This window comes from Lagenorhynchus albirostris, chromosome 9, assembly GCF_949774975.1.
Source record: "Lagenorhynchus albirostris chromosome 9, mLagAlb1.1, whole genome shotgun sequence".
Classification (NCBI taxonomy): Eukaryota; Metazoa; Chordata; class Mammalia; order Artiodactyla; family Delphinidae; genus Lagenorhynchus; species Lagenorhynchus albirostris.
Window position 1 is genome coordinate 29,818 of NC_083103.1, and position 16,834 is coordinate 46,651.

Consider the following 16,834-nt stretch of genomic DNA (forward strand, 5'->3'; position numbering starts at 1 on the left):
GGGGATTGAGAAGTCACCCAAGGAAAGAGACGGAGCCCCAGCCGGAGCCCCAAGAAGGACATGCTAACGAGGACACTCAGGGTCCGACGGGCGGGCACAGCCAGCGTGATGCAGGAGGGAGAGCAGGGTCAGGGAAAGGGCCCTCAGCAGAGCAGCAGCTTCCGATGCCAACTCCTGCCCCCACCCCAAACCAGGGCAGCCCTACTGCACCCTGGATCCCAGCATCCCCAACAGCCAGAGCCTTCTTGTGCCTCAGTTTCCCCAGCTCAGTCCTTCCCGGGGGCAGGACTGAGGAGGTTCAGCTCTGCCCCTGAGGACCTTACTCCTCGGCCACTCGGACTCTGGGTCCCATGGCCTCACCGTCCTAGTCCAGGACCTAGTTGTCCCCTTCCTGCCCTCTGCGCCTCTGGCCTGCACCCTGCAACAAGGAGCAAAGACCCGGGTCCCGAGCCAGGCATGGGCGGGGGGGCTGGTTCCACGGGCTGAGGCCATTGTCTCCATCACACGGACAGTGATCTAGAACCCACCACCCCACAGAGCCACATTCTAGAGCTCAGGGGCCGGGCCCCTTCCCCAGTTCTCGAAGCCCCCAGGGGGAGAGGAGAGAGAGGGAGAGGCCTTCCTCGCCATGCTCCTTTTCTGGGACTCCCTGGCACCGAGGCCAGTGCGACGGGATTGCCTCTGAGAAGGCTCGGTCCATAGGTTGCTCTGAGCATTGCTCCTGGACTAAGGAGGTGAGGGCCCCTCCAGAGCAGACCCCTGCTCAGCCCACGGCACAGTCTCACCCCAGAAGTTCCCCACCTTTGCCCACTGCTCCTTGCCCAGTCACGTCCAGGGTCCTCTGAGCAGGAAGCACCTGCGCAGACCCCCTCAGAGCCACTGTGGGGTGGCCCGTGAGCGCTGAAAGAGACATGGGCTTGTCCACGAGGCTCTGAGGCTCCTCCCCTTGCGGGGGGACGGGTTGGTGCGGCAGAATCTCCCACTGCTCTGAAGTCTGGGCCTCAACTCAAGACCCCACTGAGGAGGCTGTGGCCTACAGTTCTGCCCCTCAGTGGGGGCAGAGGCAGTGATGGGGGTGGAGGGCCCAGGCCTCCTAGCACCTTGTCACCCTTCCATCCGTGGACAGAGCCAGGCATGGCGGAGGAGGTATGGGTGGGCACCTGGAGGCCCCATCGCCCCCGGGGACCCATCATGGCCCTCTACAGCAGCCCCGGACCCAAGTACCTGATTCCACCCACCACAGGTAAGCACTTGGGAGCCTGGGAGGGGGCAGGAGCCAGGTCTGCGGGGAGCCCGGGGATGGCCAGGGCTCATCCCTGACTCCCAGCCCATCAACCCCTCTGGGGTCAATGGGGGGTCTGGGGGAGAAGGGCAGGGTCTGGCTCCAAGCTGCTCAGAGCCCCTGCCCCACAGGCTTTGTGAAGCACACGCCTGACAAGCTGCGTGCACCGGCCTACAGCTTCCACGGGGCCCCCATGCTCCTGGCAGAGAACTGCTCCCCGGGGCCCCGCTACAGCGTGAACCCCAAGATACTGAGGACTGGCAAGGACATCGGCCCCGCCTACTCCATCCTGGGGCGCTACTGCACTAAGACCACGCTGACCCCCGGCCCTGGTGACGGACTCTGGCCCAGCCCCAGCCCCGCCCCGCCCAACCCTGCTGGTGGCCACTGCAGGCCTGGCAGGGCCAGGGTGTGAGGGGTACAGCCATCCTCACCCTCCTGACCCACCTTTCTCCTCATGAAGGGATACCATCAGGCCTGGAGGTGGAGCTGTGACACCACTGCAGCCTCTGAGACCCTAGTGCCCTACTCTGACCTGGGCCTTCCTTGGCCAAAGTCACCGCACCAGGCCCAAGTCAGACTCGCCCTCCTTCTCAAAGCAGCCCCTGCCTCCCCCCAGCCCCTGCAGCCAGCATTTCCATCGTGGACACCCGTGCACAATCCCGGTCGCCACTCACTGGGGCCCAGAGGCCCCAGGCCTGTGACGTCGCAGGTCTTCCTAGAACCGCCCAAGCAGGGCCGGGCACCTGTTTGCATCTGCTGGATGGTCCTCCCCGTCCCAGCACCCACACCATTCCTCCCCCCACCCTCAGGCCACTACTTTCCAGAGAAATCTACCAAGCATGTGTTCGACTCGGCGCCCAGCCACTCCATTTCTGCCCGAACCAAGACCTTCCGAGTGGACAGCACCCCAGGTCCGCCACAGCCCCGATGGCCCATGGCTGACCGGGTCGAGGATCCCGGGCAGGGCGGGTGAAGGGGTCTGGCCTGATGGGGGTGGAGACTCCGGGCACAGGATTCCATCCAGCCTGAGACTCGGCACTTGTGCCCCCGACAGGCCCCGCTGCCTACATGCTGCCCGTGGTGATGGGGCCCCACACTGTCGGCAAGGCCTCCCAGCCCGCCTTCTCCATCAAGGGCCGCAGCAAGCTGGGCAGCTTCAGCGACGACCTGCACAAGGCAAGGGTCACCCGGCTCGGGCAGAGCACTGCTTACCCCTAGAGAGACGGCCCTCGGGCCCCTTCCCCCAGAACCTAGGACCCACCAGCCTGACCCCCATCCTCCCGAAGCCCCTCAGCTCCTTCATCCTCTTGGAGCCTGCCACACGTCTGTCCCCACCCCCACGGGTTTACATCCCAGAGGTGAGGAGGGGCAGACAGTGGAGGAGGACGAAGAGGCCGAGGCTCGGCATGGAGACCGATGGTGCTGGGGAGAGATGAACACCTCAACACCCAGTGTGTGGGTGCTGCCTGAGTGGGGTGCCGCCTGAGGGGCGAGGAGCAGTGTGAGACACGGTGGCATGCAGGAAGAAGCTGAGAAGAGGAGAAAAATAAGCTGTGACATATTTGGGGGAGGAGGGTTCTGGCTGCAGAAACAGCCAGTGCAAAGGCCCTGAGGTGCTTGTGTACCCGGGAGCTTGGGGAGCCTGGGGAGACTGGCAAGGTGGCATCACAGCACCGCTGACCTCACCAGCCCAAGGCCCTTGAGTCCGCAACTAGGAAGAGTCCTCTCTCACACACACTCATGGAAGGGACAAGTCTGGGGCTGGCACAGACTGGGGTGTCACTGCCACGGCCAGGCTGAAGGGAAGGTGACATCCCACACAGAGAAGGGCCCCACAGCACTAGGGTACTGTCACATGGTGTGGCCATCGTTTGGAGACAGAAGAGTCCCCTGACACACAGTGACTTGGGGCCTGAAACCCAGTGTCTGATGCCAGCCCCTGCCCTCTGGGGTCACACGCCCTGGCAGGCCGAGCCTGTGTGAGCCTCTTTCACCTCCCAGACCCCAGGTCCCGCAGCCTACCGCCAGACCGACGTCCAGGTGACCAAGTTCAAGGCTCCACAGTACACCATGGCTGCCCGAGTGGAGCCCCCGGGGGACAAGACCCACAAGCCAGGACCAGGAGCCCACAGCCCTGAGAAGGTCTGGCAAGAGCACTGCCCGGAGGGGTGGGGTGGGGACGGGTCTGTAAGCCTACAAGGGTCACGGGGGCCGGGCACCATCAGAACACTGTGCGTTCCAGCACCAGCCTTCCCCAGCCGGCAGGCTCTGGGTCCCCAGTGTCCCCAAACACTGGTGACGGTGAGCGCTGCCGAGTGTCACCACACACCAGGCTCTGAGAGGGGCTTCCTGCTGGTCACCTTGGCCGGCGGTTTAGGGGGTACAGCAGCCCCAGCCCCAGTGAGGGCAGAGCCTGCAGGGTGGGGGCAGGGGTGCCGGCCCCTCACAGCCTCTCCTCTCCCAGGTGACAGTGACCAAGCCCCGCGCCCCGATCGTCACCTTTGGCATCAAGCATTCTGACTACATGACACCCCTGGTCGTGGACGTGGACTAGCCCTGGCCCCGCCCCACCCGTCACGCTAACTAAGCCTCTGCACATCATGTCCCCCCAACAACAGATTCCCTGAGCTGAGGGCTTTGGGCGGCTCCTCTACCAGCTGGGCTGCAGCCGGCCTGGCCCTGCAGGGCAGAGCATGCTTGCTCGGACAGTTGTGACCAGCTGTTTTTTCTATGCTTTCCCATTTGCTAAACGTGTTTCCTGCTGTGCCCAGATATACAATAAATCACGGATTCCGTTAGCGATGGTTTGCCTTGAGGGAGGATTAACATTTTCCAGAAAGGGGCCCCCACGGGCGATCATGCCAGCCCATGTCAGGTCCCACCCTAGCTTCCAGGGCCTGGGGTCTGAGCAGAGAGGGCTCAGGAGCATCAGACGCTGCTATGCCTGCCCTTCTGATTCTGCCTTGAGCGCTGCCCTCCGCACCTTGCTGTATCCTCCAAAGACGGTCACACCTGCATTCGTCCCTTCCCGTGTGGTCCTCTCCCTGTGTGACTGCCTCTCCCCTGCTGAGATGGGGTCTGTGTCCCTCCCCTGGAATCTAGAGCCTGTGACCGTCCTGAATAAAGTGATGCTACGTGACTTCTGAAGCCAGGCCATGCAACATACAAAGAAAACAGCTTCTGCCTGGACGTCCCTCTTCTCTTTGCTCACTGTCACACCAGCCACCATGTTGTAAGGAAGCTCAACACATGGCAACACAGTGAACCCAGCTGGGCCCCCAGCTCACACCAGCAATGACCTATAGGTGTGTGTGAGCCTTCAGCAAGTGGCAGTGCCAGTCTCTTGTCTCCAAACGGAGACCTTAACATCACAGAGACAACTATCTCCGCTCTGCCTGTCTCAAACTCCAGCAGTAACCATGAGACACAAAGTATTACTGCAACTTTAAGTGACTACATTTGAAGGTGATCTGTTAAACATCAAAGATAATACGGGAAGCATAAGATCTGTGCAGGGAAGAGGGTGTCTGAGCTGTGATGAAGAGGGGCATTTCCAGAGGATGCCCTGGAGTCCAAGGCCAGCCTTGAGGAATGAAGTCTAACCTTCACCCTAGCCCTGGGCAGGCAGCCCTGTCACCCCCGTGGGACTGTGGGCTGCAGCTGCACTAAGCATAGTACAGCTGCTGACCCTCACTCAGCTGTATCCGTGTCAGGCTACTTGTTCTAAACACCTCACCTGCATCCCTTTAATCCTGAAGAGGTAATGCTATCATCTGAGTCACAGAAACTTGCGCAAAGGAAGGTCCAGCAACAGGAAGTGGCAAGCTCACGTCTGCCCGCCTGAGGGGATGAGTGAGGAGGGGAGAAGGGACCCAGGAGAAGGAAAGCAGCAGAGTCCAGACCATTGGTGCCCACGGCCAGTTTATGGAGCAGAGTCAGTTCCAGACAAAGCTATCTGAAGCCCCCAAGGAAATGAAAACACCAAAGGCTATGGGGTTTACTCCATCACGAAGCTTTTTATTCCAAATTTTGATTGCTAAATGTGTTGTCCATGAATTATGGGATAGAACCTGGCAGTTCATCCTCACCTGGCACAGAGGGAGGCTCCAAGTCCTTCTGTTTTATGGTCTCCGGGATCAACCTCGGCAAACCCCACTTACCCACAGGATTAGGTGCTCAGTGTACAGGGCTGAGCAGGGAAGGCCCCACAGGAAACCCTGCCGACACAGCGGCAGCAGGGGTGCCCTGCTCCCTTCAGGAATTCACCTAACACAATGAGAGTAGGAAGCAAGAAAGTAAACCAGAAAGAAACTAGAACCCAGACCCCCAAATAGGTGGAAGGGCTGCAAAGAGCCGTGGAGGTGGAGAGGTGGGGAGGCACAGACGGAGACCTGAGGAGAGAACACAGCAGCCGGTGTGCCACCCTGAAGGCAAACCCTAAATTCCTGGTCTGCCTTGGCAAGACAAGGGGGCACACCACATAAAAGCATCTGCGGGGAGAAGGCTGCCATGGCTGAGCCACGTTCTCAGGAAGCAAGGTTAGCAGGCCCAGACAAGGTGGGGGCCACGGAGCTCAGGTCTCGGTGTATCTGCAGGGCCTGTGGCAACCAGATGGAGACACTGCACAGGCAGCAGCTGTTGAGCTTGGTGACCAGAGGATGAAGCCCCGCGACAAGGTTCAGTGTGAGATGAGAAGCAGGCGAAGCCAAAGCCGCAGCGCACAGGGCGCTGGGGGTCAAGGCAGGACCAGAGACCTGCGAAGGAACGTCCAGGAGGACAGGGAAACAGCCAAGCCCCAGAGACACGGAGACAAGCAAGGCAGTCTCACCGGGGGAGACACAAGCACACACTGGACGAGACGGCGCACTCAGGTCGCAGGTACAGGGGAAGAGAGGGCACCAAGGCAAGCGTGCGAGGTGAAGCCAGCCTGCTGGGCGGAGGACGAGGGGAGGCGCAGCAGCGGCACCAGAGGCGCGGTGCCCGGGGCCAGACACCAGCAACGTGGGGCAGCAGATGCGGCTGGCGCAGGTGACCGCGCGTGGCACGAGCGTGCGGGGAGGCGGACGGTGAGCCAGTAGCCCTCAGGGAGTAAGGTGGGCTGACTAGGAAACCAGAAGGTCGAACAAGGGCAGGGAAGGACACAGCCGGTGACTCGTTTCTTATAAGCGTTTTTTGTGAAGACAAGGCTACTGAGGTCTCAGTGGGGTAAGAAGCCACTAGTCTGGCTCGGCCTGTGGTTCAGTTCGAGGTTCGAGTGAGCAGGGGACTGACCAAGTGGGCGCTGAGGGCCCAGGGAGAGATGGGCAAACACCGCAGTGGAAGGGCCAGGCTTGGTGGAAACTGCCCGCTGACCCTCAGAAACTAACCTCTAGGTCCTATGAAGAGTCCTTACTTGGAAGCCTCCTGTCTATACCCACGAAAGTCCCTCCTCACACCCTGCCTGACTCTGAAATGCCAGATAGACTTGTTTCCAGAGATCTGGTCTCCTGGAAATAGATCTCTGGTGCTCTGGGTAGATCTTGAATCGTGAGAAAGTATCACTTTCTGCACCTGGATACATGGCCGGGAGATCACCAGAATGTGAGCCCCATGCTTTCAGCGAAGGCTGCAGTTCCCAACTCCATCCACAACCCCTGCCCTTCCCTGAGGGTCGGGCTTCAGCTGTGGGACTGGAAGGCAGGAAGAGGCCTCTCGGCAGGACCCTTGACTTCCACTGGTCCACGGATGCCCAGCAACTCTGGGCAGGAGCAACTGCCATCTCTGGGTTGAGAACACTCGGCTGAAGGTGACAGCGATGATTTGAGGTTCACCGCCACACCCCCTTCCTATGTCAGCTCCAAGCATCTCAAATACCAGACGTGGCCTTATACAGACAAGAACAGCGTAGAAGAGCCTGGAGATGTTCAGAAACTCGAGGGCCAGGGGAAGAGCTGCTGTTCACAGGTGACCGTGTCCAGGATTCCCAGCTGCTCTGCTTGGACCTGACTCTGCTGGGGCTTCTAGCACCCAAGGTGGCAGAGGAAGTGGGCCTTGGCTACCCCATGAAGATGGGCCCCTTGCACACATGGGACCAGCTAACACAAGCTCACTGGGTCAGAGCCTCCCAGCCACACAGGAACAAGATTCCTAAGCCACAATCATCGTTTCAAAGGAGTATTTTGTCGTTAAGTTCTCTGGCCCAGGACGCCAGGCAGAGGCGGACCATGCTTGCCCGAGGCACCCGCAGAAGCCAGCTCCCACTGGCTCACGTCCTTGGCCTCGACAGGAGGTAGGAGAGGATGAAGAAGACCACGATCAGGCCCACGGCCATACCACACAGAAGCTTCCGGTTGTCTCGCCCAGACCGTGCCATTGTGGAAAAGCGCTTCACGCTCCCCGTGAGGAGGCCCGTCACACTCGTGAAATCTGTGTCCTGAGGAAGGAATCCCATCATCATCACACAGGGGCGGTGACCCCACAACACACACACATGTGGGGGCTGCACAGCAGGCGGTGGGGAGCAGAGGTGACCGTGACACTCGCAAAACACGGGCCTTACCATGCCGCCCAGGCTCTGGTTCTGGTCTTCCACGTCCCTATCAATGTCCAGGGCCAGCTGGTCAGAACACAGAAGAGGCAGGGTCAGACCAGGACAAACACAGTGGACAGCACCTGACCCCCAGCAAGACCAGCAGAGGTCAGGAGATCCAAATGCCACCTGGACCGCACACAAATGAGTGTGCCACAGACGGGACAAGGATGATGGAACTACCTGAAACCCTTCCAGGTTTTCACCCTCCCTCCGATACCCCCTCCGGGATGCTAGGTGGAGGCAAAAGGAGAGGACCACCACTGACCGATTTGAGCCTGGTGACCTTGGAGGCCAGGCTGTCAGCCATCCGCTTGTTCTCCCGGTCTAGAATCTCCTCCACAGCGCCGGGGCTCTGAGCTGCAAGTAAAGACAGAGGTTGAGGGCATGCATCCACCCACGAGCATCCCCTGCACCTCAGCCCTTTGTGGCCTCAGGGCTCTCACTCCAATCCCATCTGGCCCAGTCGGGTGTCCGGAGGTACTGGGCCCTCCTGAGTCTACTGAGCAGGTCCCGCCCTAACCCAGGATCCAACACGTGGACTCCACACACAAGACAGACTGTATAAACAAGTGTGCGTGAGCACACGTCCTGTGTACTCATCCAGGCTGGGATGCGTAGGCACCTCCAAAGGGCTCAGTCCAACCAGCACTTTCTGACATTCTGTAACAGAACCTGTACCATTCCTCCATGGATATCACCAGCGACGTACACAGAACCTGTTCTCAGAGAAAACCAGTGAACTCTGGTAAAGCCTTAGGAAAGCCTCAGTAACAAAGATTGAGACTGATCCCAAGAGCAGGGCCTAGGTCTGCTCACTTCTGCACCCCACACAGGGCCTTGTAATGACACTCAGAGCATGGTGTTTGCTGAGACCTGGCCCACGACAGGGGCTGGGCTTGGTGATTTAAAATTACCATCCTATCGGGTGGGTGACAACTGCCTCCCCCAAAGTTCAGAGTGCATATCTGCCTTGGCCCAGAAACCTCAATGAGACTCATATAATAGGAGCACAGCCCTAAGAACCACGAATGTGTACAGACCCCAAAATTAGAGGCGTTAGCGTTCTACCAACTCCTTGTATCCATTAATTCCTTAAAGGTCACAACAGCCCAGCGAAACAAGCAACAGCATTCCACTTGGCAAATGAGAAGAGGGGCTCCCAGGGGGCAAGTGGGGCACCCTGAGCCCGAGTCCGTACGCGGCCTGCTTGGGCCCTCTCATCACGCGCAGCCCCCACTCCGAGGGGGCTAGCCTCCGGGACCCGTCGACCAGGCGGCCCGGCCGAGGTCCCGGACAGAACCATCTCGCAGGGGTGGGGACTGCGGGCCTCCGGACCCAGCAGCTTCACGGAGCAGCTGGGCAGGAGCGCCCACAGGGCCCCAGGGACTCCTCCACCGTGCTGCTGGCTGCAGCCCGGCCGCCCTGCCCCGTCGCCGCCCGCCCCGAGGGTCTCCCGGACGAGGCCACCCAGCGGGACGGGGGGCAGGCAAAGGCGGCTCCTGCGGGCAGCGGCGTCGGTGCCGGCGGGCCCCGCCGCCATCCGCCTCGGCTCTCCCGCACTCACCCCGAGCCCAGTCCGCCATCCCGTACAGCTCCGACCCGGGGATCCGTCACCGGCTCGGCCACAACCTCCTCTGACGTGGCACACTCGCGGGAAGTGGCTTCCGGTCCCGCCCCTTCCGCCTCAGGGCCTCCGACTTCCGGCCGAGGTCCAGGCCGCGGGGGTGCGGCAGTGGGAAGGGAAGGATCTGACGTTTCTTCCACAGCTTGGCTTGGGGATGGGGCGAGCCCTTTACTTTTGGGACCCCTGGGTGGTTAGTGTCTTTAATGTCAATTAGGGTGCCGACAAACACTCCCGCAGCCATTCCCGCCTAAGGCGGCTTCAGGTCCTAACTGTGAAGAGCTCACGGGCCCTTTCCCAGGCGACAGAGGCTCCTCGCCGCGACCCCGCCCGGGTCCTGAGGCCCGCCCCGGCCCGCCCGGCTGCGGTGCGGCTAAGAAGCGGACTCGGTGCGAAGGCCGGCTCCAGTTACTGCCGGCGGAACAAAGTGGAGATCAGTGCCTAGAAAGTGCCTGGAACCAGCGAGCAGTGCAGAAGTCGCAGGGGTGAAGCACTCCGAAGAAAACAAGAAACCAGGAAGAGGAGTGGGAGCGTAAGGGGAGTGGGGACGGTAGAAGTCAGTGCTTCTTGACTTTGCACCCGGGCACTGACAAGGGGCCTGACACAAAGTAGATACTCAACAAAGCCTTCTTGCCCAGTGGATGGACTATAAGTTACCACCCAACGTAATGGAGCATTTGCTGTGTGTCATTTAGTCCGCCTGACAATCCACTGAAATGGGAACTTTTATCATCTCTGCTTTTCAAGTAGTAAACTGAGTCCAGGCCAGACCAACAGGTGTGCCTGCTTAAACAGCAAGGAAGTCACCGCACATGACCAGGCTTTGCCTTCATCCTGACCTCCCCTCCCCACTCTCCCCTTTCTCTCAGCCACAACAGTGACGTTTCTATCTCCCACCACGGCCATTCCCACCTTTGTACTGGTCACTCCTTCTACCTTCCATGACCTTCTTTCAGATCCTTTCCTGGTTCACTTCTTACCAACCGGTCTCAGCAAAAATGGCACTTCTTCAGGTCTCCCTGCAGTCCATCAAGCCCCTTTTCTTATTCGATCACAACACTATGCCTAAAGTCGTCTCGTTTGCCCGTTTTTCTTGGTCTTCACCTCTGGCACATAAGCTGCTCGAAGGCAGGGACCTTTGGGTCCTGTTCACCCGCATCCCGGCTCCTCGCATGCAGTAGGCACTCAAACGCCTGGTTAGAAACCAAGTGGTCCCGGGGTTGCAAAATCCTTTCCACCTCGGCTTTCTCCTGGACATCTCATTCGTTCTGTGCATCAAGAGGAGTGTTGGTGTTCGTGTGATGGAAGGGTGGGGGGCTGAGGTCCTCTCCTACAGGGAATTCCGGCCCAAGAAGCGAGGCTCGCCGCTCGGTTCAGGGGCGATTCGGGCCCAGAGGTCGGACGATCACCGAGTCGGATCTTGAAGCCCAAGTTCACTTGGCGGCAAAGCCTTCGGGTCCTAGAGGGGGGCTGTTCCAGGGCTCGCCACTTTAAGGCGCGCGCAGCCCAGACTACGCAGCGTACACCCTGTCCCGGCCTTCCCCGCGCGCCTCCCAGGCCCCGCCCCGCGGCGCCGCGCACGCCTCGTCCCGACCTCCCCCGCGCGCCTCCCAGGCCCCGCCCCGCGGCGCCGCGCACACCCTGTCCCGGCCTCCCCCGCGCGCCTCCCAGGCCCCGCCCCGCGGCGCCGCGCAAGCCCGGTCGTGGCAACCCCAGTGCGCCGAGCCTGGGCGGGGCAGGCAGACGGAGGCCGGGTTCCGTGAAGCGAGGTGCTTCCCGCTTTCCCGGCGCCGGGTCCCGGGCCCGCCATGGAGCCCCGGGCGGTTGCGGATGCCGTGGAGACGGGGGAGGAGGACGTAGTTATGGAGGCTCTTCGCGCATACAACCGGGAGGTGAGCGGGACGTTTAGGGAGGAGGTGAGGCCGGGTGGGGTCCGCACGCGTGGCCGGCGGCGGGGGCGTGAGTGGTGAGCGTGGCGAGGGGCTGAGGGTGGAAGGGAACGCGGCGGGGAGGAGCGCCAAGTCTCTGAGGAGTTGCTGTGGGGGCTGGTGTGTGGGGCTGGGGCGCCATCTGTTCCGAGCGGTGCCTGCGGCCTCAGGTCCCTATCCACGGAGCCCGGGTTCTGCCGCGGTGGGCCTGCGCCTTCTGAGCCTCTGGGTCTCTCTGCAGAACTGCCAGAGTTTCACGTTTGATGCTGCCCAACAGGAGGACAGGAAGGTGGGTGCTCAACGAAGGGTAGAGGGGCAGGGACGGGTGGCCCAGGTAGAGGAGCCTGGTGGAACCGCTCTTCTCCCTGCCCACAGAGACTGGCGGAGCTGCTGGTCTCGGTCCTGGAGCAGGGCCTGCCACCTTCCCGCCGCATCATCTGGCTGCAGAGCATCCGCATCTTGTCTAGGGACCGCAGCTGCCTGGACTCATTCACCAGCCGTCGGAGCCTGCAGGCATTTGCCTGCTATGCTGGCATCTCCGCCTCCCAGGGCTCGGTCCCCGAACCCCTGGACATGGATGTTGTGCTTGAGTCCCTTAAGTGCCTGTGCAACCTTGTGTTAAGCAGCCCCGTGGCACAGGTGCTGGCGGCAGAGGCGGGTCTAGTGGTGAGGCTCGCAGAGCGAGTGGGGCTGTACCGCCAGAGCAGCTTCCCGCACGACGTCCAGTTCTTTGACTTGCGCCTCCTCTTCTTGCTAACGGCACTTCGCGCCGATGTGCGCCAGCAGCTGTTTCAGGAGCTGCAGGGAGTGCACCTGCTGACCGAAGCGTTGGAGCTGACGCTGGGAATGACCCCTGGAGAGAGGCCCCCTGAGCTCCTGCCTCCCCAGGAGACTGAGCGAGCCATGGAGATCCTCAAAGTGCTCTTCAACATCACCTTCGACTCCATCAAGAGGGAAGTGGACGAGGTGAGGGCTGATCTTAGCCTGTGGGTGGGGTATGACAACTTGGACGTTTCTTGGATGTGCTGCTTTGCCAGGTATCTTCAAATTTCTCCACGTCAGACCAGGAGGAACTCTTAGCCTGTCAAGAGAAGGCAGGGAGATGCCCATCCGGGACAGGGCCCTCAAGGAAGTTTTCTCAGGGCGGTGGAGAGCATAACTGGCTCTTGCAGTTTGGCAGGAGGGCTGTTTGGTGGGGGGAGGCTGTGAGAGACTCATCACCACGCCTCTGTGAGCATGGACCTAAAGCGCAGAGCAGTTCCAAAGGGATCCGTCAACGTTCTTAGTCAGGAGGGTGTTCTTCAGGTCGCGTGGGAAAGGACAGCATCCAGGTGTACAGTAGAGATGTGTAATTAGCGCGCGTGGGCTTGCGGTGGGCCAGACGGTAGAACCTCAGCTGGCAGCGATGGGGGCGAGCGGGGCTCTCTCTCACAGGAATCTTTCTCTCTTTGGTCAGGAAGACACTGCCCTTTACCGGCACCTGGGGACCCTTCTGCGGCACTGCGTGATGGCTGCTGCTGCTGGAGACCGCACAGAGGAGTTCCACGGGTGAGGGTGGTGCCTGTCGTGCGGGGGGCGTCCTGCTCGCAGGTCTCCCTGGTGGTTCCTAGCTCTAGAGTCTTCTTTCACCTGGGTGAGACGGACGCCAGTGTGTTTCCGGGGAGCTCCGGCATTTACAGTACACAGCTAGGACAAGAGCTGTGAGTCCGGGGACAGGAACGTGCCAGTGGACTTTGGGTGGCGTCGCGGACAGTATGGTATCTGTGAGGCAGCACGCTTGTTCACGTCCATCGTTGCTAACCTACGCATAGGGAGGTTCTGATTTTTGACTGCGTTGCTTCGACCCAGATGTGCACTAGGTCGGCCGTTCGCAGGGAGTGTTCCCCTCAGCTCTGGTACCTCGTGCTGTTGCTCAGGCCCCCAACGCTGGTTCATATCGTGGCCCCAGCAGGTGGTGGCAAGCGTTGTACCTGGGCTCGGGGATTGGATTTACCAAATGCCCCTTTCATCTGTCCCCAGCCACACAGTGAACCTCCTGGGGAACTTGCCCCTCAAATGTCTGGACGTTCTTCTCACCCTGGAACCCCACGAAGGCTCTTTGGAGTTCCTGGGAGTGAACATGGATGTGATTCGTGTTCTCCTCAGCTTCTTGGAGAAGCGTCTGCACCAGGTGGGCAGGGGGAGCTGCTGTGGCTCTGGTCCAGGCTTTCCCGAGCAGCTGTGGTCGCTGCGTTTTTGTAGTCCACGCTGGGAGGTGGAGATCAGCCCCCCAGTGTGATTCAGGTGACGCTCCAGCTCCTCCACGGTCCGGCCACGCAGGAGGCTGGACCCTTCTCCCTGAGAAGTATACGGAAACAAGTTTTCAGAGTCTAGCAAAGGACTCATTTTCTTAGATTTCCTTGTGGGTCTTTGAGTGGCCCTGAGAAGCCCGCCCACCCGTAGTCCCTGCTTGTGACCCTAAACTCAAAGTGTCACTGAGCACAAGCAGCCCTTGGTGACGAGCATCGGCTGTGCCTTGGCGTCCCTAAGGGGACCCATAGGGCCTTCAAGCCAGAGGCTCCCTGATTCCTGCGGCTGCACCCCAGGGCATTGGCCAGCCAGTGCTCTAACCAGCCCCCCTGGTGTTCGCAGATGTATCACGCAAGCCAAAGAGATTCTGTAGGGCCCCGGGGAATCCATGTTGCCTGCGTGCCCTGGGAGCTGGTTTGTGTTCTGGCGGTGTGCTAACAGCTTGGGACACTGTTTTCCCCACCATTGTGGTGTAAAGGGAGGGAAGTGAGACTCAAAGCAGTCGAGTGATTTGCCTCAAGTTGCAGGGCATGCAAATGGCCCTGAGTTAGGGTCCACGCCTGTCCTTTTCGAAGCTCACACAGACACCCACTGCCCTCTCTTAGCCCCTCAGCTGGGGCCCCTGTGGCGGGGCCTCGTCCCGAACGCCTCCTGCCAGGACCGTCTGGTGCATGTGCCTAGCTCCCCTGGCCTCGAGTCAGATGGGCGCAGTCCAGTGACAGAGGCTCCTCTGCAGACGCACAGGCTGAAGGAGAGTGTGGCTCCCGTGCTGAGCGTGCTGACGGAGTGTGCCCGCATGCACCGCCCCGCCAGGAAGTTCCTGAAGGCCCAGGTACGGGGCAGAGGGGCCGCGGTCAGGCCCTGGTCAGAGACCCTGGTCGTTCCAGGCCTGGGCTCAGGGACAACTACATCCCCAGGTGCTGCCCCCGTTGCGGGATGTGAGGACCCGGCCCGAGGTGGGGGAGCTGTTGCGGAACAAGCTGGTTCGCCTCATGACGCACCTGGACACCGACGTGAAGAGGGTGGCAGCCGAGTTCCTGTTTGTTCTGTGCTCTGAGAGCGGTGAGTCAGGGGGCCAGCCCCTCGCCTGCCCCTCCCCAGCCACGTTTGCACACTGACCTGTGCCCTGCCCTTCAGTGCCCCGATTCATCAAGTACACAGGCTACGGGAATGCTGCCGGCCTCCTGGCTGCTAGGGGCCTCATGGCAGGGGGCCGGCCTGAGGGCCAGTACTCGGAGGACGAGGACACGGACACAGACGAGTACAAGGAAGCCAAGGCCAGGTGTGTGTCCCCCACATCCTCGGGCTGCCCTCACTCGGCCCCCATTCCTATTCCCACACCCATTTGGGCCCGCAGGGTGGGCAGGACAGGGTGACCAGCAGGTAAAACCTTATAGAATCAGGCTGCTGTTCCCAAGTGACACGTATTCTGACATCAGGGTGTTTTGTTGAGAACACCGGCTGAAGGGGGCCGAGTAGTGCCGGGGACCAGGTGGTCCAGACGGCAGGAGCTGGTTACCTGCTGCTCCAGGAGGGGGGGCTTTTCTGCAGTTGCCTCGCCTTCCCCGCACCCAGGAAAATGGGTTTCTTGCCATTACAAGCCCAAGCAGGAAGATAAGGAACTCCACTCACCCCACACAGCCTTCTTTTGTCCTGCAAAGTCACTGATGCGTTCCCCATGCTCCCTCTCTTGTGAAACAGCATAAACCCAGTGACTGGAAGGGTAGAGGAAAAGCCTCCCAACCCCATGGAGGGCATGACAGAGGAGCAGAAAGAGCATGAGGCCATGAAGCTGGTGAACATGTTTGACAAGCTCTCCAGGTATGTGGCCTGGCAGGAGGGGCCCAGCGCTGGGACAAAGGAGAAGGACCCACGTCCTGTCTTGCGAGCCGCAGGAAGTGGGATCAGAGTGGGGGTTAGATTCTGGCAGGGCTGCGTTACTAATGTTTGAAATCACCTGTCTTGGAGGAAATTCTCTAGCCAGGGGTTAGGGCTGAGATCAGTATTAGGTCCATCTTTACAGTTGATGAAAACTGAGGCCCAGAGAAATTAAGACACTGCCTAAGGTCTCAGAGCTTAGGTAGCAGTCAGGATTTAGGCCTGACTGAAACAGTTCCCACCCAGGCTTCCCCAGTAAACAGGAGCAGCTTGGTGGAACAGAAGGTCGCAGCCAGGGGTGAGCAGGACCCCTGCCCTTCCCTTCCACGCCTTTTCCCCTCAGGCACAGAGTCATCCAGCCCATGGGGATGAGTCCCCGGGGTCAGCTCACATCCCTGCAGGATGCCATGTGCGAGACCATGGAGGGACAGCTCTCCTCGGACCCTGACTCGGACCCTGACTGAGAACGGCTGCTCTTCCGCTGCCCTTCAGAACTGGTGCTGCTTCCAGAGGAGTCCTGGGGGCCAGGACCTGGGGAAGCCACATCCCTCCCTCCAACTCGGAGACCCTTTTCTCTTTACTCCCACACTTCTTTTCGTGATTTGCCTTTGGTCCATTTTCTTCTCTTTAGGGCTGCGAGGGTCTTGTCCTATGAACTCTGGGAACTCAGCCTTGCTTTCCGCAAATGAAGTGGTTTCTTTTATGTGTGCCTGAGGGCAGGGCTTAACTGAAGGCAGAAATGTACATGGGTTTGGGAGGGCGGGGGCTGAGTGAGACACAGCACATCCACAGCTGGCATGCAGGCCCAGAGCTGGTGTTGGGCAAGCACCACATTTCACAGGGGAAAGAACCTGCTGGAACTTTATATGCTAATGCCAGAAACACACAAGGTAGGATCTGCTGTTTTTGTCCCCACTGAGTGCACGGCTGGCAGCCTCTTGCATTCTCGGTCCTGGCTCAGTGCCCAAGTTCTCTGGTTGTGACAGTTGGGTCTCAATCCTGCCCACTGGTTTCAACCATAAATACATGAAGGAAAATGTCTCTCCTGAAACCATAAGTCTAGATTTCTGTCATGCACCACAGAGCTTCACAGAAACATTATTCTGGAATAAAGAGTTCCAGGCAGGGATGTTTGTGTGTGAATACATGTGCAAGATACCAAGTAAAGGCACGTTAAGCAGAAATAGAATCATGTTTTTCTTACAATTCAGCACTTTTCCCAGGTGCGTATGCGTGTCTTGTTCTTTTTTTTTTTTTTTTTT

The 16,834-nt window shown here is 60.0% G+C and overlaps 3 protein-coding genes across 8 annotated transcripts; 2 read left to right on the forward strand and 1 right to left on the reverse strand.

Moving 5' to 3' along the window:
* The first annotated feature begins 1,134 nt into the window (after positions 1–1,134).
* On the forward strand, positions 1,135–3,839 carry CIMAP1A (ciliary microtubule associated protein 1A). 2 transcript variants are annotated; one of them, XM_060160904.1, is made up of 6 exons: positions 1,135–1,243; positions 1,414–1,614; positions 2,095–2,196; positions 2,340–2,461; positions 3,287–3,427; positions 3,750–3,839. In XM_060160904.1, exons 1-6 carry the CDS (start codon positions 1,135–1,137, stop codon positions 3,837–3,839), a joined length of 765 nt encoding a protein of 254 aa, XP_060016887.1. The 2 variants fall into 2 exon arrangements, with proteins under 2 accessions (XP_060016887.1, XP_060016888.1); XM_060160905.1 differs by lacking the exon at positions 3,287–3,427.
* A 1,442-nt stretch (positions 3,840–5,281) lies between these two features.
* BET1L (Bet1 golgi vesicular membrane trafficking protein like) lies at positions 5,282–11,008 on the reverse strand. Of its 4 annotated transcripts, none has more exons than XM_060158028.1 (4): positions 10,390–11,008; positions 8,122–8,213; positions 7,824–7,880; positions 5,282–7,697 (listed from the first exon to the last, which is right to left on the reverse strand). In XM_060158028.1, the coding sequence occupies exons 1-4, from the start codon at positions 10,418–10,420 to the stop codon at positions 7,530–7,532; spliced, it is 348 nt and encodes a 115-aa protein (XP_060014011.1). In that variant the 5' UTR covers positions 10,421–11,008; the 3' UTR covers positions 5,282–7,529. The 4 variants fall into 4 exon arrangements, with proteins under 4 accessions (XP_060014011.1, XP_060014012.1, XP_060014013.1 ...); XM_060158029.1 differs by lacking the exon at positions 10,390–11,008 and adding an exon at positions 9,421–10,376; XM_060158030.1 differs by lacking the exon at positions 7,824–7,880.
* A 152-nt stretch (positions 11,009–11,160) lies between these two features.
* RIC8A (RIC8 guanine nucleotide exchange factor A) lies at positions 11,161–16,761 on the forward strand. 2 transcript variants are annotated; one of them, XM_060158032.1, is made up of 10 exons: positions 11,161–11,369; positions 11,647–11,694; positions 11,781–12,371; positions 12,862–12,953; positions 13,425–13,575; positions 14,431–14,526; positions 14,612–14,756; positions 14,832–14,976; positions 15,396–15,515; positions 15,916–16,761. In XM_060158032.1, exons 1-10 carry the CDS (start codon positions 11,286–11,288, stop codon positions 16,034–16,036), a joined length of 1,593 nt encoding a protein of 530 aa, XP_060014015.1. In that variant the 5' UTR covers positions 11,161–11,285; the 3' UTR covers positions 16,037–16,761. The 2 variants fall into 2 exon arrangements, with proteins under 2 accessions (XP_060014015.1, XP_060014016.1); XM_060158033.1 differs by having other exon boundaries at positions 11,162–11,369; positions 12,192–12,371.
* The last annotated feature ends 73 nt before the right edge of the window (positions 16,762–16,834 follow it).

Excerpts from the sequence above, each read along its gene's own strand:
- CIMAP1A (XM_060160904.1), top strand. The coding sequence starts at position 1,135 with ATGGCGGAGGAGGTATGGGTGGGCACCTGGAGGCCCCATCGCCCCCGG. Across the intron at positions 2,197-2,339 it reads CCGAGTGGACAGCACCCCAG|GCCCCGCTGCCTACATGCTG; the intron begins GTCCGCCACAGC and ends TGCCCCCGACAG. Across the intron at positions 2,462-3,286 it reads TCAGCGACGACCTGCACAAG|ACCCCAGGTCCCGCAGCCTA; the intron begins GCAAGGGTCACC and ends TTCACCTCCCAG.
- BET1L (XM_060158028.1), bottom strand. The coding sequence starts at position 10,420 with ATGGAAGGTAGAAGGAGTGACCAGTACAAAG. Across the intron at positions 7,881-8,121 it reads AGGTCACCAGGCTCAAATCG|CTGGCCCTGGACATTGATAG; the intron begins GTCAGTGGTGGT and ends TGTTCTGACCAG. Across the intron at positions 7,698-7,823 it reads ACCAGAGCCTGGGCGGCATG|GACACAGATTTCACGAGTGT; the intron begins GTAAGGCCCGTG and ends TTCCTTCCTCAG.
- RIC8A (XM_060158032.1), top strand. The coding sequence starts at position 11,286 with ATGGAGCCCCGGGCGGTTGCGGATGCCGTGGAGACGGGGGAGGAGGAC. Across the intron at positions 14,527-14,611 it reads GGAAGTTCCTGAAGGCCCAG|GTGCTGCCCCCGTTGCGGGA; the intron begins GTACGGGGCAGA and ends CTACATCCCCAG. Across the intron at positions 14,977-15,395 it reads TACAAGGAAGCCAAGGCCAG|CATAAACCCAGTGACTGGAA; the intron begins GTGTGTGTCCCC and ends CTTGTGAAACAG.